The sequence below is a fragment of the Chroicocephalus ridibundus genome, chromosome 4, assembly GCF_963924245.1.
Source record: "Chroicocephalus ridibundus chromosome 4, bChrRid1.1, whole genome shotgun sequence".
In the NCBI taxonomy this organism is placed as follows: Eukaryota; Metazoa; Chordata; class Aves; order Charadriiformes; family Laridae; genus Chroicocephalus; species Chroicocephalus ridibundus.
The window spans coordinates 41,880,855-41,898,493 of record NC_086287.1 but is presented as its reverse complement, the minus strand read 5'-3'; the positions used below and the strand labels follow the sequence as shown (position 1 = coordinate 41,898,493).

Here is a 17,639-nt window from a genome sequence, read left to right as displayed (position 1 = left end):
TGTTCTTTGAGCATAGGTAAGGGTAGGCACATGCAGATACAGGGAATTGTGAAACTGCTGTCAGAGGGCTCTTTTCAATGCAAGAGCATGGCTCATGATTGTCCTGCAAGTCTATAATACAACTGGGACTTGTGGAAGGCAGATGCTTGGCACAACTTGTACCCCCTAAACGTGCATAAAGGTGAAAGGTTGACTGCCAGGAGTTCAAATATGGGCATATAAGAATATAAACCCTGCTGATGTGTAGGCGTATGGTGAGTGTACAGTGGCTGAGGACAGCTTCTTTAGAGAAGATAGCAGTAAATAGAGGATCAGAGGGAGGATGAAGTTTTTCTGCTTCCAGGTTCTTCTCCAGTCTGGCAATGTTCTTCAGTATTGAATGTAAGGATCACACCATGTCACTGCAGCTTAAAGACTCTTGACAAAGCTTTTGTTGCCTAGCCTCTTCACAAACAGAAGATGACTCATTTGACTTCCCACCAGCAATTTCCCATGCTTCTGAAGTTTCCTGCCTAAGATAAGCTATGGAGCTGTGTTCTTACCAGAGTGATGACAGTTTCTACAGCGTGTCCCAGAAAAGGGCAAACCACCATGGGAAGGGAGAAAAACACCTTTGAATCAGCACCAGAACTGGAAGATAAGTGGAGTGACTCAAGGAAGCCAGTCCTTCTCCCTTCGTCAATGTGATTACTGCCAAGCAACTGGAATGATCCCTATTTTAGGAAACTCTTCAGCACCTCGCTATAGGACACATGACACACAATTATGAACGAAGTGTGGCTTCTGAGCACCAGGGAAGATAGCCCCCTCTATTTCCCAATAGCCTTACCAGTGGTGCAATAACAATAAAGTCGGTGGGTCTTATGGGTCCTTTTGATAAGATATGAAGTTAATGCTCATCATAATTACGAAATGAATTGAGAGGCACTGATTGATTCACCTTAAAAATTGTTGATGTTGGAACGTTACCTGAGGAGAGCAGTGACAGAAGGTTTTATTCTTTTATCATGTCTTTCCTCCCTCTTCTTGAAATGGGAATGATTTCTTTCTGATTTGTACGCACAATTTATCTGAAGTACCAGAAAAGGTCAAAACCCTCCGTATTTTGTAGCAGTTTCCCAGTCTGGAGTTATTTATCTGTCTTGCAGCTGCTCTAAAACTGCCCTACTATTTTTGTTTTTTTAAAGGAGAAGGCAGGCAGGAGAAGGCTGAGAAGGCTGTTACTCTAGGACCTGTCTGGATCTCTAAGAGCATGGTCAGAGAATCTGCAGCAGCCCCTGGGACAAACCTGGCTCAGAAACACTTGAGTGATCTGGTATGAATTCTCCTACAGTCAGTGAAAGTACAATTTGGCTGCAGGACTGAGGGAAGGTGAAGCACAGTGAAACATCCCTATTTGCTTCCTAAATTATCACAACTTTCTTTTATACCCAGAAAAATCTATTAAAAAAGACTAGAACCAACTCCGAAGTTAGTGTGCATGGTTCACATCCATGTGATCATTCTCCAGAAGGCTCTTTAAGGTCATTTGGATTTGAAGGATTAAAAACCCTTGAGGAAAACAGATTGGTATCTCATTATCCAGCTTCCTTTTGTACCCACTGATCCTTTTCACCCCTTTATTCCTTTAAATATTGAAGGATCGGCTTCTTTATTGCTCAGCATTTCTTGATCCAAAGGACTGTATCCAGAGGACAGTGCTCAGAGACGCCATCTGGGTAAATGGCTAAAATTTGAAGTAATTACTAGAGCTGAACTAGGATTTCTGGAGTAAACCAAGTCATCAAAAGCAGAGTCTTTTAGAGGGATCTGACAGTTTTATTGAGACTCTCGCTAGGACACTTTGTGGGTTCGAACAGAGCTTTTAGCTGGTGAGACATATTCATCAGCAAGTAACTGAGAGCTTCCTGGATAGAAAGAAGCTTGCTCAGATGTGGGAGAGCAAGTTGGACTAGAGGTCCATTTACCTTTTCTCCTATATTTCAGCAAAAATTCTTCTGAATATCAGCCACAAGATGTTCTGGAGCAGGGAGTACTTCAGCCTCTCCTGTGGGAACTGTCCTACTTTAATTATTTACATAAACAGGGAGATAACACATTTCAGCAGAAGAGGAAGGCCTAAACCAGAATTTATGTGCTTGTGGTTTTAGAAACTCATCTTGAAGCTGTAGAATTTGCAGAAGTCTCCAGAAAGAGAAAAATATTTTGGGTAACTGGGGGGTTCTTGTTCTTGGGCTTAAGAGACCTGGAAAATAGACCTGGAGGTTAGTGAAGTGAGCTTGGCTCATTTTTTGTTGACAGAGGAGGAGAAGAAAGTCTTTTAACCATCTGAGGTGGCTTAGGTCAGCCTTAGAAAACTCTCGAGCATTCTAGATGAGACTGGCTCCAACAGGGCAGGGACTATGGACCCTGTCACAATCAAATGTTTTGCAGCCAGAGCCTTAGAGCTGCAGCACTGCAATGCTCAACCTGGGAGGTAAATAGCTCCCAGTCTCCCAAAGTCACTAGGACTCTCTCCAATCAGCCTAAAAGGATGCGCTCCAATAGGAAATACCTTGAAGATTAACGGATGCAGTCTGCACAGTGAATCCTGCAATCTGATGGTTACAGAGGGCTGAAATAGGCATGTAGCATACCCACTACTGATGCTGACACCACAGTGATATTATTAAACCCGCATGCCAGATTGGATGGAAACGCTTGATGAAGCCACACAATCTGAATCTCCTTGGGAGGCAGGGGATGATCTTGGTGCAATCAGGCTTGCTTGCGTGTGGATCACATCTAGGCTGGATGCTAGGGCTTCTTTCCCCTTTTCTTTGTATTATTGGTAAAGATCTGTTCTATTGATAGTAGCAGAGAGAGGTTTTATCATTGTGTATCAGAGTGATAGCAGGAAATGCGCATCTCTCATAACTGAAGCGCAGCATAAGATATCTTGGTGATTGGCTTTAGAGCTATATCTGATGTGTACTTCCCTGATGGCGTGGCTGCCTTGGTTGTCCTTTGTCAATGTGGCTGGAGCTTTGGTAGAAGCAAGGAATCTTACTTTACTGATAGAGGGTGTGGAGCTGTGCTGAAGTGACAGCAGATGGTAGCCAGCACATATTCTTTTCTCTCTGGCTATTCACCTGTCCTTTTTCAGCCAAGGCAAAGCTGACAGCATATAACAAACTTACATCAGAATTCTGCTTTCTTTAGAGGAGCTTGACTTTCAGCAAATGCTCTGAAAAAGGCGGATTTGCTGAATCAAGGACTAAATGAGGGCAGTTTTTTAATCATCAGTGAATAATTCCAGCCTAAAGCTTTTCAGGTCCATCCCCAGGCACACGTGAGTTCTCATCATAATGTTATTAAAAACTAGGAAGCTCTCCTTAGCCTGAAAGCTATCAGAGAGAAAGGATTGAACACCAGAGAAGGGAGCTTCAGGTGGCATTTGAGTCACAGTTAAAAGCGGCAGAAGCGTTTATAAACCAGTCTTCAGCTGATCCTAAGTAGACAAGTAATACCCATGTTTTCCTTAGTCGACAATTGCTTTCCAATTGCCTCCGTTGCAGAGGAGGAGATAGGTGTTTTGTTGCATAAAAGCCTACGTGCAATTCTGTAAATGGCTGGGGACACATTGCTCCCAACACACAGAAAGCAGAAAGGAAATGAACAAATCAACAAACAAACAAAAAAACAACGACAGGGCATGAAAGAACATTAGGAAAGCTTTAATTCCTGATGCCTGAGCCACTCCTCACTGAAGCTGATGGAAAGGCTTTCTTCATTGCAGCAGCCTTTGGATGTTGTTAGCTCCATGGGGAACAGGCTGTGTTTGTTTTCTGGCTTTTAACTGACATGTACATTTAGAAGAAGCTTATTAATAAAGACGTCCTGCACCCATAAATTATCCTCATGGTTTCAGATGGATGCCATTTTTTCTCTTGTTTTTGCCTATAAATATGCACAATTTTGACTGCATGCAGTTAATAAATTGCTATATTGCATTATGTGGCTTCTCTGCTGAGGCAAAATGAGATTTCTAGGTGTAGTTTCTGTATTATTTAAAATTTATGAAGTATTCGGGAAGTCCTTGGATTAAAGGCTACTATAAAAATATAAATTACTTTTTCCATGATTAACCTTTCTAGCCTTGCTATCCTGAATGAGCCTTATAGCCCAACAAAAACGATTAGTGGAGTAACTCTTACATGGTCCTTTCAGCTTTCTCAGTCTATCCTATTTTCCCTTTCTGTCTACGTGTGCTGGAGAATAGTATGAGGTGGCAAGTAATTTGAAACAATCATCTCACACGCACCCACCCCGGGGCAAGTTTTAGCACATCATTTCAATCTTTTGAAAATGGTCTGATATTACTACATGTGCTTCCGCAGTTATTTTAGGGTTTCCCTTTAAAGTGATCCATCTAGCAACAAAGATTAAATATGAAGAGTGAATTTGAAAAAAAACAAACCACCTCATCTCAAGCTTTTTGGGGCTGTTGTAAATGTGGGTGGTTTGTACCGTCTATTTTATCTGATTTTGCATCCCTCTTCCCAAACCAAAAGCCCTGTGTCCTTATCTGTTACAAAAAGAGCATAATACCTTGGAGCTAAGTTAGTTCATGCTGTCTGGGGAATTCATCTCCAGTCACACCATCATGGAGCCTTTGATCCTTTGTGTGTGCAAATGCCTGAGAATAGATGCCTCCTTTCCACGAATGAAGATGGTAAGGAAAAACCTTGTCCTTTTCACCAGCTGCCTGTTGATAAGTGGAAAGTGTCAGGAGTGTAAATGAACTGCCTAAGTGTGTTCATAGGCTTTTGAGACTGGAACGTTTTGCTTAGGAGTCCTGCCAACACTGCCAGATAGAAGGTCTTTCCCTCTTCCTATGAGTCCATGTGCTCTCTCTGCTCACTGTATCTCCATTTGCAGTAACCTGCTGCTCGCTTACATTAGGAAACAAAGCTTGAGACTGAAACACAGGATTTTCTTGGTTAGCTACCCAGGAACAAATAGATGCTCTTGATGTCCATCCCTCTATGCATATGGGTTGGCCTGGTCAAGTTCAGCATGTCTATAACACTTGAAAGGACAACCCTATTAGGCAACAGCCATTGTCAGCCACTGGACTTGAAACAGCACCTGCTAGGAGAAGGCAGTTCCTCTGCACGCTGCCATGATAATATGAATGAATTGCAGTTGTTCATTAATTTGGTGGGAGAGTCATTATTTTAAATGTCACCAATGAGACCAGACTTAATTATACTTAGTATTCCCCAAATGGTCATCTCTTATGAGGCCACTTGTGCCTACTTTGTCATCCTGCAGCTGCTGGCTGTACGTATAAGTGGTGGTTACAAGGAACTTCATGCTCAAAGAGGGTATTGCCATGTTCCAGTGTTGGTACATAACTAATCAGTGATGCCACTCAGAATTCAGCTCTGAATGTGGTTCATTAAGATGTCACATTTGCAGCCACCGTGCCTCTCTGCTGGTGGCCTGGCCACTGAAGCTGAAACAATGCTGTAGTGCTATAAGCCAGCTGTCTCGTTTAACCCAGAGCTATCTACTCCCTCGTCTCTGTTCTTGGCATCTCTCTGCATGCAGACTCCTGCATAGAGGCAACTCTGTCCTTCTACCACAGGACCACAGAGGTAACCGACACGTTCTGACTAGCATCATAAGGAGAGCAAGTCCGGAGGTATTACTCCTTGCTTTCAGTGCTTTCCCTTTCCCTCGCTCCTGGCTACTCTCAGGTGGATGGTGCAGATGCTGCTTCTGCTTTGCATGGGACAAACACCTGCAGTCCTGGAGAGGACCAATAGGAGTAGCAGTGCCCTGCCTGCTGTGGGACAAAAAGGGATTGCATATGAGAATGGGGGCATTTTAAACAGTTGCTTTAATTAATTTAAAAGTTTTTTCCCTTCTTCCCTTTGACTTGGGATGCTACCTCCCAGAATATAGCCTCATTACTGGGCTCACTCAGCCTCATCTACAGTTTCTCAGCTGTACCCTTTCCTCTGCAAGGCACGGGCCACTCCTGGCTCTGCTGGATGTGTGCTGCATGCAGCTTCACAGCCCAGGGCCACCTCCTCTATTCTATTCATCCCCACAGGACAGTCGTATTCCCTAGAGTAGAAACTGTCATTTTTACACAGTAACTATGCAATAAATCTGTTTCAAGCAATTGATCCTGGCATGCCAGCTCCACCAAGGTGTGACTGTGCTTTCAGGTGCGTTGCGAAGGCTGCGTGTCAGTTCTCTTTCAGGAATGCTATTTTCAACGTAAACGCCATGTGCATTGGCTGACCAGGAGTGCAGAGCTAGAGGTATGCCCCTCACTGACACACTCAGACACCCTGATCTCTGCCAGCACTGTGCAGTTCAGTTTTTGCAAGGTGGTAAAAAAGACGTCCCTGTGCCTTGGGTTAATGTTTAATTCCAGATGTGTCCAAGTACTAATTTCATCACGTTGCCATGCTTCTCTTTCTACGTATGTTTTTTGGCTGCCCTAGCAGAGCCTGCAAGCTTTGACTGTCCAGATGTGCTGGTTTGTATCTAATGGCCTTATTCTGAAAATCTGATAAGCATCATCTATGCTATATTGTCTAGGCCTCATCGGAGCCACCTCATGCAAAAACTGGAAAGATTCCCCTTGGGCTCTAACGGCTTTGTTCTAAAAGTGCTACGGGGTGTGTGTTAGACTCCTCAGGCACCAATAAAAGCCCTTTGCATTTGCTAAGACACATCAAGGGGAATACTGTACAGTAGCTTAAATGGATACCTTCCCCATGTGGATGTCACCTCATTTTTAGCAAGGCTGCTAAGTGGAAGTGGCAGTGGGTAGTTCAGCAGATGTTCAGTGCTGAACTCTCCGAGCCTCAGTCTGAAGACAAGAATTGAAGTAATTAGCTTGTATTGTTTGAGGAACGTAATGTTGCCTCTGCTCATCTTGATTGTCATGGATTGGAGCACTACATGGTGCCTTTGGGAGGGCTCACTTAAAAAAAAATAAATCCTAAGTGCCTTGAGTTATATTTCTGTGTGTGGCCTGAATTGCCCCAATTGCATCATCCAGCACAGTGCAGTACCTATTGCATTTAAGAGCTTTCTCTTAGGTTCTACAACTAATCAGCCCTTCACTTTATTTTGGAAGTGGCTCAGCCTTTTAGACTACAACAGCATATGCCCATAGGTGCAAAGGCTTCACAAAATGCAACGCATCGATAGTGTTGTCCTCTAGAAGGCAGGAGACTCGGCTTCTTCCATTGCTGGACAGCATTTAAACCCATGTTTCCCAGGTGCTAAGCTGCTCCCCTGCCCAGGGCAAAGCTTTGCAGGGAGTTTTAAGGCCTTGCTGAGCACTGAAGCTTTGTTCTTAGGGCACTTAGGGGAGCGAAGAGTGATGGGGGGTGCAGTCCTTACTCCCTGGGCAGTTTGTACAGTTTAACCAGTGACTGTTCAGTGCAAAATGACACAGCGTAAGAGGCTCAGAGGATCTTTTTGTATCGCAAATTAGTTGTTTCTTGATGAGTTGAAATCCTGGTGTGGATCTGACAGCTGCCCAGAAACAGTACCCAAACTGTCAGGTCCCATTTCTCCCTTGCATTTGGCTTCAGCCACAGATGTCTGAACTGCTATTTCCACTGGACTCCGCAGATGCCAGCTGGGTCATTTGTAGTTCTTACACAGAGGCCCCAGAAGAAGCTGCAGCTATGGGAGACTTGGCTCTCTATCACGAGGTGCCGCTCAGTGGAAGCTGCAAGTACATGCAGCCTCCGCTGAAGTTTCTGCCTGAAACAGGGACAGGTCTCTTGGTGGTGCTATCTGAAATGCTGGATTTCGGTCTGTGGCAGGGACTGGCTGGCTCTGTGGGGTAAGAATAACTCACGCCTTCATGGACCTGACAGAGACAGAAAGATGAGGAAGAGCTATGCTCAGCAATGGTAGCTCATCAAGTAGAGTACTCACAGGAGGTTTGCAAAGCTTAGGGAAGACCTACGTGGGCTGAGGTGTGCCAGGCTTTGCTGCTAGTAGTCCAGCCTCTCATGTACTCTACTGGGTTTCCCATCCCAAACACTTTTTCTGCCTTGGAGAAGCTATATCTTCCCGCTTATATCTTACACAGGCTTAGCCCTTCTGTGACTGTTCATTCCTTTAAAGTTGCTTCTCCAGTCAGCTTAAGAGGCTCGGCTGCTTTCTTGTCAAGTGTCAAGCTCCAGCTCTGCTACAGGTATGTTAAGTTCCTGAAGGGATGGTAGCAGGATAATCCTATATGATGGTCAGGACCAGTGATTTCTAATCCGTAACAGTGTATCTGCCAAGGCTGACAGGACAAGTACATGACCCATCACAGAGAAGTTTACCCCTTTAAAAAGAGAAAACCCTATTTGTTTGGCAAACAAGGAAAAAAAACCCTAAAATCCTAACCTCTACAAACCTCTAAAAAAAGACTTCTGCTGGTGGAAACAATGGATGGTAACAGGCTTCTGTGAGTTTATTGTTCCAGTGTGAGGTTTTCAGTTGAGAATTGCCCTGAAGAGCTGCAGTAGGTAGATTTTTCTGTGTCTTCATATGCAATTAGAAAACACCCACTTCATCTTGCTTGCACTGCTTTATTTAAACTCAGCTGGCTTAATCCCATTGCAGTCAGCTTTATTTGATGTTTCTCCATTAGCTAAGTACTGCTGGATGCTCCAACACAATATGCTTTATGGCAAGGAGTGAGAAACACAGGAGCAGGCTGTAGAGTTAGTGGCATTCCCTGCCATTGCCCTTTTGCTCCTGTTGACCATTGTGTTTTGCTGTGGAATAAAAACAAGGCTTCCCTGACAAGAGGCGAGGACAAGCATGACTGAGGAAAGGGAAACCCCTTTGACTTCATCATTATCCTTAAGCTCCACAAACTGCCCTTTTGTGATTGATGGCCAGATGCCCACACATCTCCATTCTTTTTCTGGCTCTTCGTTGCCTCGCTGATTCATTCTGGGTGAAGAAGCTCCCATAAACAAAAGGCAAACATCTCAGCATTGCTTCCACATTGGGAAGTGCTATTTTAGTTGCTAGGGGATCTGCTTAGAAAAGAAAGCCAACTCTTAAAAACAGTATTTCCATTTCGGGCAGTCTTACCTTGTGCTGTTCGATTGTTTCAGCTAATTTTCTGAAGAATCATACCCTGGTTTTGTTTTCCTATTAGTATCTGGGGGGAAGTCTTTATTAGGACTTACCACTGCTTGAGAACTAAACTCACATGCACGCATACATCACAAGGAGCCTAAACTGAGTCACTTTCTACACTGGCAATATGTTGCCTAAGTTCCTAGAGGGGAAGAAAGAGAAATGCTACAAAATGCAGAGACAATTGTGCTGCATTTTTTTGGCTTTGGCTCAGGTTCAACATTCGAGTAGAACATACTGAATACAATTTAAAAAAAATCAGCTGTATTCTTGTGAAAATGATCAGATATGTCTGGTGAGAAAATCAAATGGATCAGCGAAGTTTCTATGAATGAGTCTTAAATGCAGGTGGAGAGGTCATCTGCTTATAAGATCAGGCAACAGCTCTAGCAATGGAAACCGGGGATCTGAATGGAGGTAAAGAATTGGTAATAAAGTAATTGTCCGCAGACTAAAAATTTAAAAAATACAGATTCATGGAGCTGTATCTGAGGTTAAGTAGAATGCAGCACTGGTAAGAACTGAAATAAAAGTCCTTGGGGTGTTATTAGGTAAAGAACAGTCTATGCTTGCAAGTAATTTTAGCAGCTAAATGTCTCTGCTTATTCGCTGATACCTATGTCTTCATGATAATGTCTTCAATTTCACGCATTGATTTTTAAACAATGCATGTCAAAATAAAGTGAGTTCCGTAGTCAAATTAGCACGGTCACAGGTTTGCCACTTTCTCCGCACCTCATTGGAAACTCCACGCTCTTGGAGCAAGCTAATTCCCTTATCCTCAAGGTGACTGTTGGAATGGGGCTTAGATCGTTCTGCCCAGGCCATATGCATGAAAGACCAGCTGGTCATCAGCTGTAACAACCATAAAGCGGCACAGACCATCCTTTAGCAACTGCTCCAGTCGTGCTCCCTGAAAATCTCTTGAAACCTCTAAGCACTGCATTTCCACTATCAATAATAGACATCTTGCCAAATAATCTCCTTAGTGGATTACAGACAAACACCCTCTTAGTTTTTGCCGTAGTTGGTATTAAATTAAGTGTAGTTTTAGACAGGAAGAGGGTGGGAGGAAGACCGAAGGAATTTAGTATTGGCAGAAGGTGCATTATGGACAACCCTGGCCAGAACCATTAATCCATGTATATTGTGGGACAAGGTCTGCGGGGTGGGGTTTCCATGGTAGCACTGGTAAGGAAGGCGAATTCCGGTATTACGACTACTGTACCTGCCACAGACTTGAGGCTCTAGTGTACTGGTGTAGGGCCACACAGGCAGTATATTTTCTAAAGACAGGCTCTTGAGGCACCCTGGCTGATCAGTTCCACAGGCCTCTTCTGTATCTGGTAAGGGAAATGCTAAAATGTAAAGGGAAACTTTCCTTATGTGGCCTAAACTAGATACGGTTACTAAAATCTGGCACCTGTATGTATGTGTGGTCAAATGCTACAGAAGAAAGGAGCTGCTGTATGCAGCAAGTTGTAGTTGTTTCATTGTGCTGAGTAAGAGATGACTTTGGAAAACAATATCTCTGCTAACAGGGTGTAACCCAAATCAGTGCCAGAAGCATCTATGATGAAAAACAGGCCTACTGAGATGCTAATGTTCTTCTGTCTGTTGCTTTCTTTCCCACATTTAGGAAATACCGTATGAGGAGAAATTAAAGGGTGATGTGCTAGGATAGGAAAAGGACCCCTAGATACTGTAACTTGACTGACCCAGTGTGTGACTGACCCGAGGAAGAAAAGTGAGCGGCAAGAACGTCTTCTCAGGCATCTCCATCCACCTAGTCAGGTTCAGCTTCTGTGTCCCTCAAGGTGTGGTCAGTAACAGCCTAAATATTTTTCCAAAATTTTTGAGCTACCTGGAAAATGAGCATCATTGTCTTGGCTGAGAAGCACCAGAAGGCCTGTCCTTTTACCCGTGGACTGCCTGGGGAACAGAGCGGCCAAAGCCTTTGAGGGTCGTGAACTGTCTTCCCTGGTCTCTTCTATGAGAAGGTAGCCCTTGTCTATGCTGACAAGGGCTACAGCTGGCAGGATTCTCTGTGTGTGTTGAGCAGTTGTGTAGCATTTGCATTTAGAGCTGTTCCTGACTTGCAGAAGATGCTTCAACATTTCAAACAGCTCTCTTTGGAGCAACGGTGAATTCACCCTGCTGAGGTGGTGGTGTGGATGGAGATGGCATTGCCACCATGCATGTGTTTTGGTACTATTAACCATGCTTCTTTTTGGTTTGCTCCACAGATACTATGTGGGAAAGAGATCCCCCGCTGGGTGAACCGCCTGGCCTACTTCAGCTCGTGCATCCCCTTCCTCCAGAGCTGCCTCCCCAAGGAGTGGCTGACCCCAGCAGCCCTGCAGAGCCACATCAGCCTCGGCCTCCACAAGGAGGAGCAAGGGGACACAACGGATGAGGAGTCCCCCTCCACCTCCGCAGCCCCCTCAGCCTCAGGCACATCGCGAACCTGTAGACATACTCGGGTCTAAACTGTGCCCAGTATGCCTCAAATAACATCTCCCTCTCTCTTGTACTATTTCTTTCTCAAACCCTTTCGCACACCTTGGTTTCTCTCTTCTCTCCTTCAATGGACAACACAGGGGAGGGAAGACCCTTTCTACTAAGGAGGTGAAGCTTCAGTCCCTTTTCCAAGGGCTGCCACTACAGTTGCTTGGCAAAATGACTGTGAACCCCAATGCTGAACTGAGGAGCGTGGCGACTAAACTGGATTCTCCTCCCAGGCCCCCCATGCTCCTCGATCCACAGAGAACTGCCGTCTCTCTCGTGCAGGAGAGCACACGTATGGGAAGGGGGGCACCATACTGTGATGTTCCTTCTCTGGAACCGTTTTATCTTTTTATCTCTTCCTCCACCCATGTGAGCCCAGCAGGCTCCTCTCTATTTTGGCTGGGTTTGCCATTCCCCTATGACAAATCTCCTGCCCACACCCAGTGAAGGAAGCAGAGCCACAACTCAGCCTTCTCATCTCTTAGACCAGCAACAAGCTCCCCTCAGCCCCATCCCTTTTGTAATTATCAGGTTTCTAACTCATATGAAGGACAAATGAAAGGTGCTGCTGTTCTAAACCCACCAGTTTTCGATACTCAAATTTAAGAGCTCGAATGACTGTCCTGCTCTTGAAAATAATAACAAAGAACCTAGAAAATGAATGTGTTACAGTGGCTTTTCTTTGGGGTCAAAAAGAGCATGGGGCTAGCACTTAGAGGCAGCTACCAAGTAGGTGCAGAGATGACTGTTGACGATATTGGTGCTTTTTGGCACAGACCCCTCTCAGTTTCCCTAATTGTAGGCAGCATTCCTTGTTTCCTTTTCTCCCTGGGTTCACTGGGGAATCTCTCTCCTAGCTAACATTTGCTGGCTATCTTTGGGGGAATGGCCCTCCTGAGCACAAGGAGGAAGAGAGTGAATCTGTTGGGAAGGTCAGTATTCCCTTCAGCTTTTCCTCCTGCACTCACAGACCTAAAACGTGGCTCCAGAGCCAGCCTTCCCCAGCCTATTTTTGAGCCAACCCAAGAAGGTTAAAATAAGTGGTGAACCCAAAGAATGTCAGCCTGTTTTCTTCTCCTCCCTTTTTGGAGGTGGAGGGGGAAACTTAGGGCCACATCTGGAAAGCATGGATGACCCTTCCAATGCATGGGCCACCATGGTGCCTTCCATTGTGTGCACTGTTTCAGTGGCATGAAAAATAGGCACAGTTGGCTCACTGGCCTCTCCAGGCAGGCTCTTGACAAGAATCTAGTCCTTGGATGTATTTATGCTCATTCTGACAACTAATGAGAAAGCAGAGGAGGAAGAAAGGACAAGTACACCAACACTTCCACTCAATTACCTCACTAGGACTTCTACTCAGAAGATGTAGGAGAGAATCAAAGGGGAAATCCAGGCCCCCTCTCTCCCTTGCAACTCCTCTTGGGTACACAAAGGAGGATGAAAAAGGAACAGGCACAATCTTGAGAGGGGGTTGCCGTTTTAGAAATGCTGTTCCCAACAGCTACTACCTAGTCAGGACTTCTACCCTCCACCCAGAAAGAACTACAAGCCCTTAAGATGGGTGGTTGTTTCCTTTTATTGGTCGCAATAGCATGCTAAGTCCAACCAGCTGTTTCTTTAGCTCAGGAATACAGAAGTGTGTGCTTTCAGGGCTGAAGGTCTTGGCTACGATGTACATCACGTCTGCATAGACAGCGCTTAATGGTTTGTTACATGTGCATGCTCTTAGAGAAGCAGGAGGCTTTGGAGAGATCTATTGGATGGAAATAGAACTCCCAGGATGGTCTCACTCCACTGCCTCCTGAAGTGATGCATGCTTAGGCAACAAACCTTTACCACGTGCCTCTCATTTTCATCCTCCGAACAAATTGCTACAAGTTCTGTACTGAACTAAAGTCATGTTCCATATTAACCTTGGCTACTCACAGCCAATACTGCATTGTGAGCAATTCTGCAGCTCCTGGTATCCAGTCCAGCACCAATCTTGATTACCCTGGCTTGTCCAGGAATGTTTAATAAGATTTCCATCCTGTTCTCCATCACGCTGCCCAGAAACCTCATTACACAATGTACTGTTGCACTCTCTATTTCCCTGCAGTCATGGCCATTGCAGCCTAAACCAGCAGTGCAAGCTCCATTTGTCTGAAGTTCCCAGTGTGCCTGCCAATAGCCAGCAGCACATTATGTGCAGTGAATTTTAAAATCTCTTTTTAGGTCATTCTCTGGAGGAAAGTGAGAAGAGGCCTTCCCAGAGCTTTTGCCTAGGCCAGGGAAACTGCAGTCAGAAACACGTAGTTCCTGATGTGACAAAAGCCAGCCAGCCATCACCCTCGTGTTTCTGCTCTGCACCCGAGCTCCAGATGAAGCACCATGTATACATCTAGGAGAGAACTAGGGCTCCAGAGGCATGTTTCACACACAAAAACCCTCTCACAGTATTTCACAAAATAAAAAACGCTTAACTGGCTGTATGGTAACCCAGACAAGAAAGTTACATTCAGCCTCCTTGGGGACATGAATATGTGCTTGAAGTATTGGGAACAACACTCGGGGTTAGCTGGCAATATCATAAAAAACAGATGTTTGTTTATCTACTTTTATGTTTGTCTGTCTGTTTATGGCAGTAGGGGTCACATCGAGGAGGGATCAAACCTCTGTTGTAAATCAAAACCAGAATATATTCCAGTCTTCAAAAGCGTTTCTCCCTACCTGTCTCTGTTCAAGGTGACCGACCAACAATGACAAGAACAAAGGGACACTGTGGAAATAAAATATATATTGATGATAGCTTTACCTCTGTGATTTAATAGCATTTTAGATTATTAAACATGAAGACATTTTAAAAGTCTAATTTACTGTTCATCTCTGGTACAGCATGTTTGTTTTAGGCACTTTTCTTATCCTTCCTATTATTACAAAATTACCATTGTTATTATATAATTATATCATATTTGTTTTTAGTTACACATTTGCTTTCTCTTGCTGTTTCAGAGCATAACACCAGGGGAACAGATACCAACAGTTATCAATGAAAACAGAAGAACAGCTTATGAATCTTAACCAGAGCACCCCAAGGCACTGGCACAAACTCTTAGACCCTCTTCTTACTGCCAGGACTTTTGGTGGCCTTTTAAAAGTTGGAATGAGAGGGCACCAACTCTGCACATGGGCATCAGCAGCTGTGGGTTCTGTCTCTAGCAGAGAGCTAATAGTACTCAGGTGGGACAGTAAGACTGAAGGCGAGGTTAGCCTAGTGCTGGAATATTACAATACAAACTGTTCCCAGGGAAAGTTAGGGTGCAAGGAAAGAGGTTAAATAGTAACCTCTGTTCTCATCTCATCTGTATCTGTAACTGTAACTCTCTTAATTTCAGGAGATTATTCCTACTGATTTTTTTTTTGTCAGTTGGCTTCCTCTTCCCAAGTCTGTCATTTGAGGCCTATATCTCAAACTTTTATGAAGTTTTAAAAGGGACATCTGTGTTTTCAGAGGCCCTGGGTGAGTTGGTCCCCCAGCACTGAGCCTGTATTCTGCGATGGGTTCATCCCAGTCTCAGCACAGCGCAGGACTGGACACAGACCTCTTGTCTTGCTCTCATCGCTTCCAGCTGAGAGTTCGCATTTCTGGAATTCTGTCTTTGTGTTATTGAGGTACACAAGAAGCAGTCATTTCCCGCTATGTTATTTTTTTTATTCTTCAGTTCTGTTCATTTGTCCCTAGGCTGCAGAGGCTCTCAGAACAAGTTAGCGGCCACTGGATTGCAATTATGTTAGCTTCTCTTCCTATGTGTTTGATTTTCTTTTTGTTTTAGTTGTGCAGATGTGATGGCTTATTGACATGTTCAGAAAACTTAAGTAAAGTACCTCCACCAATTCCTTGATGTGATAAATGGAGAAGAACAAAGGAAGCCATCACTAATGTTTCATTTTTCAAATGTTTTTAAATTAGTCTTTGAGTTGAGGCAGCAGGTGCCCTGTTCCACTTTGACCCTGCTGTGCTTACTATCAGGCAATGATTTGTGTAGTGACTCTGGAGGAGGAACTTCCATTATGCCAGCTCTGCTCTACCATTGCCACAAGCTACCAGAACATGGCAGAGCCTCTGGCTGCAGTAATATATAACATTTAATTACTACCAGCAAGGAACGACTAATGGCTCTAAATCTCAGAGTAAGACTGTCTCTTAGCCCTGTTGTAGCCAGCTTTGTTTTGAAAAGGCTGTAAAAGTTTCTGGGCGTCCAATGTGATTGGAATAAGGGATAACAAGTCAGCAAAACAGATGGTATGATCATGGCAATCTTATTCCCTTAGGAAACCAGGCTACAGAATGAAAGACATGGATAGTGTCCAGATCTTGACAACTACTTTACTCAATGAGCTTTGACGGAAAGTTCAAAATTACAAAAGGCAGGCCTCAGTATGTGCGTTCACCTACAAAAGCTAGCGGGGACTGCGTGTGTGGCTTAACAGTGTTGAGCTGGCTTGTCTCTTGTTACAAGTAAAAGATTCAGCTGGGTAAGTTCTGGTCATCCACTCGTGAATTACTATTCACACAGCCTTCAGCTCTCACTGGAGATGGCAGAGGCTGCATCTGTTTCTCTCCAGCAGTGCCCTCCATGATAAGTGATCCTGAATGGCAATGTTTCCTGCTTTTCCAGCCCTGTTCTCCCTCCCACTCTGACAAGGTATCCCAGGTGTAAGCTGCAATTAGTCTCTCCATGCCACTTGCTTTCCTGAAATGTCCCTGACCTCAGTTCTGCAGGCTGGCTTTTCTGATGTGTGTGGGGAGGTGAAATCCCTAGTTCTGTTGAGATTCGGTGAACTAGTCATTTGAACTAGCCATCATTTGATTGTGATTTTGCAAAGTGGCAGAGTTTTGCCTTTGAGGTCCACTTTACCCAAGCCAAGTCCTTTTACCAAATAGCCCCCAGAAGCACAAAAGGAAGTTCAGAACTCATAAAAATGTCAGGAACCTGAGTCAAGTCCTCTCACTTGAAAGTCTCTGTAAATGTTCAGCACAAAACAGATAGGTGTGCTCAGAGGCTAGTAACCCTACATATGTGAAATATATCTCTTACAAAGTAGGTATATGCAGTGCTAAAACTTCTCTAGGCTCCATATTGCAATACCTAGAACATTTCAAGCAAGAAAAGGCAATCCTCACCTTGCATACAGGTGGAAGAACACTCTCTTCACTCCTGGGAATGCTGCGGCAGCTATGGATGCTCACATGGATTTTCTTCATTGTGCCCAGCATGAGCCTTCATTTCTTCCCAAACTATTTGTGGCAGGCTTTTCCTCTGTCTGCTGGAATGGACTTGTCTGGGGGAAAATGTTCTTTCTTTTGCCTTTGAGGTTCTTGAAGGGAACTTCTCCTGAGGGGCTTCCTGGGGCAAACCACCCAGACATACGGTAGCACTGAGCTCCTCATTAGCCTCAGGGTTATCTTCAGTCTTCTCTGTAGTCTTTTGTTGTTTTCTCATTTCTGTGACTTCAGAGGTGATCTTACTGAAGGTGAACTCCTCTTCCCCATATACAGCCAAAGGGAATTTTATCTTAACAGGATAATTCAGGGTTACTGCAGTTTTGTGGATGGTGCTTTCATCTCACCCTTAAGAACTAGGCTATAGTGGCTAACTTTGAATCTTCAGTCCTGGCATACACACAGACTGAACTGCCACTCATGGATGTAAATACCTTAATATAATAGCACAGGATACTTGTACAATGTTCTGTGATATTAGTGAATGGGCATTCATAGGTACCAAGAGTAACAAACAGCAAGAATAAGAGCATGATGTGTAGCAGCCCTAATCAAAAAATAAGAATACCAGTGTGCTAGGTGTGGTAGAAACACCTAACAAAAATAGTACATTTGCACAAAAAGGTTTCCAGGAGATGGTGATTCTGCCCCTCTACTCTGCTCTCATGAGACCCCACCTGGAGTACTGCATCCAGCTCTG

At 44.3% G+C, this 17,639-nt stretch overlaps 1 protein-coding gene across 2 annotated transcripts in view; it reads left to right on the top strand.

The window, feature by feature from the left end:
• LOC134514095 (deubiquitinase DESI2-like) overlaps positions 1 to 14,497 on the top strand; it is a 59,799-nt gene extending 45,302 nt beyond the window's left edge. For both annotated transcript variants that reach the window (XM_063331372.1, XM_063331371.1), the window contains exon 5: positions 11,412 to 14,497. In XM_063331372.1, the coding sequence (XP_063187442.1) occupies positions 11,412 to 11,654 (243 nt within the window). In that variant the 3' untranslated portion in view covers positions 11,655 to 14,497. The remainder of the gene's footprint in view (positions 1 to 11,411) is intronic.
• Positions 14,498 to 17,639: the final 3,142 nt, after the last annotated feature.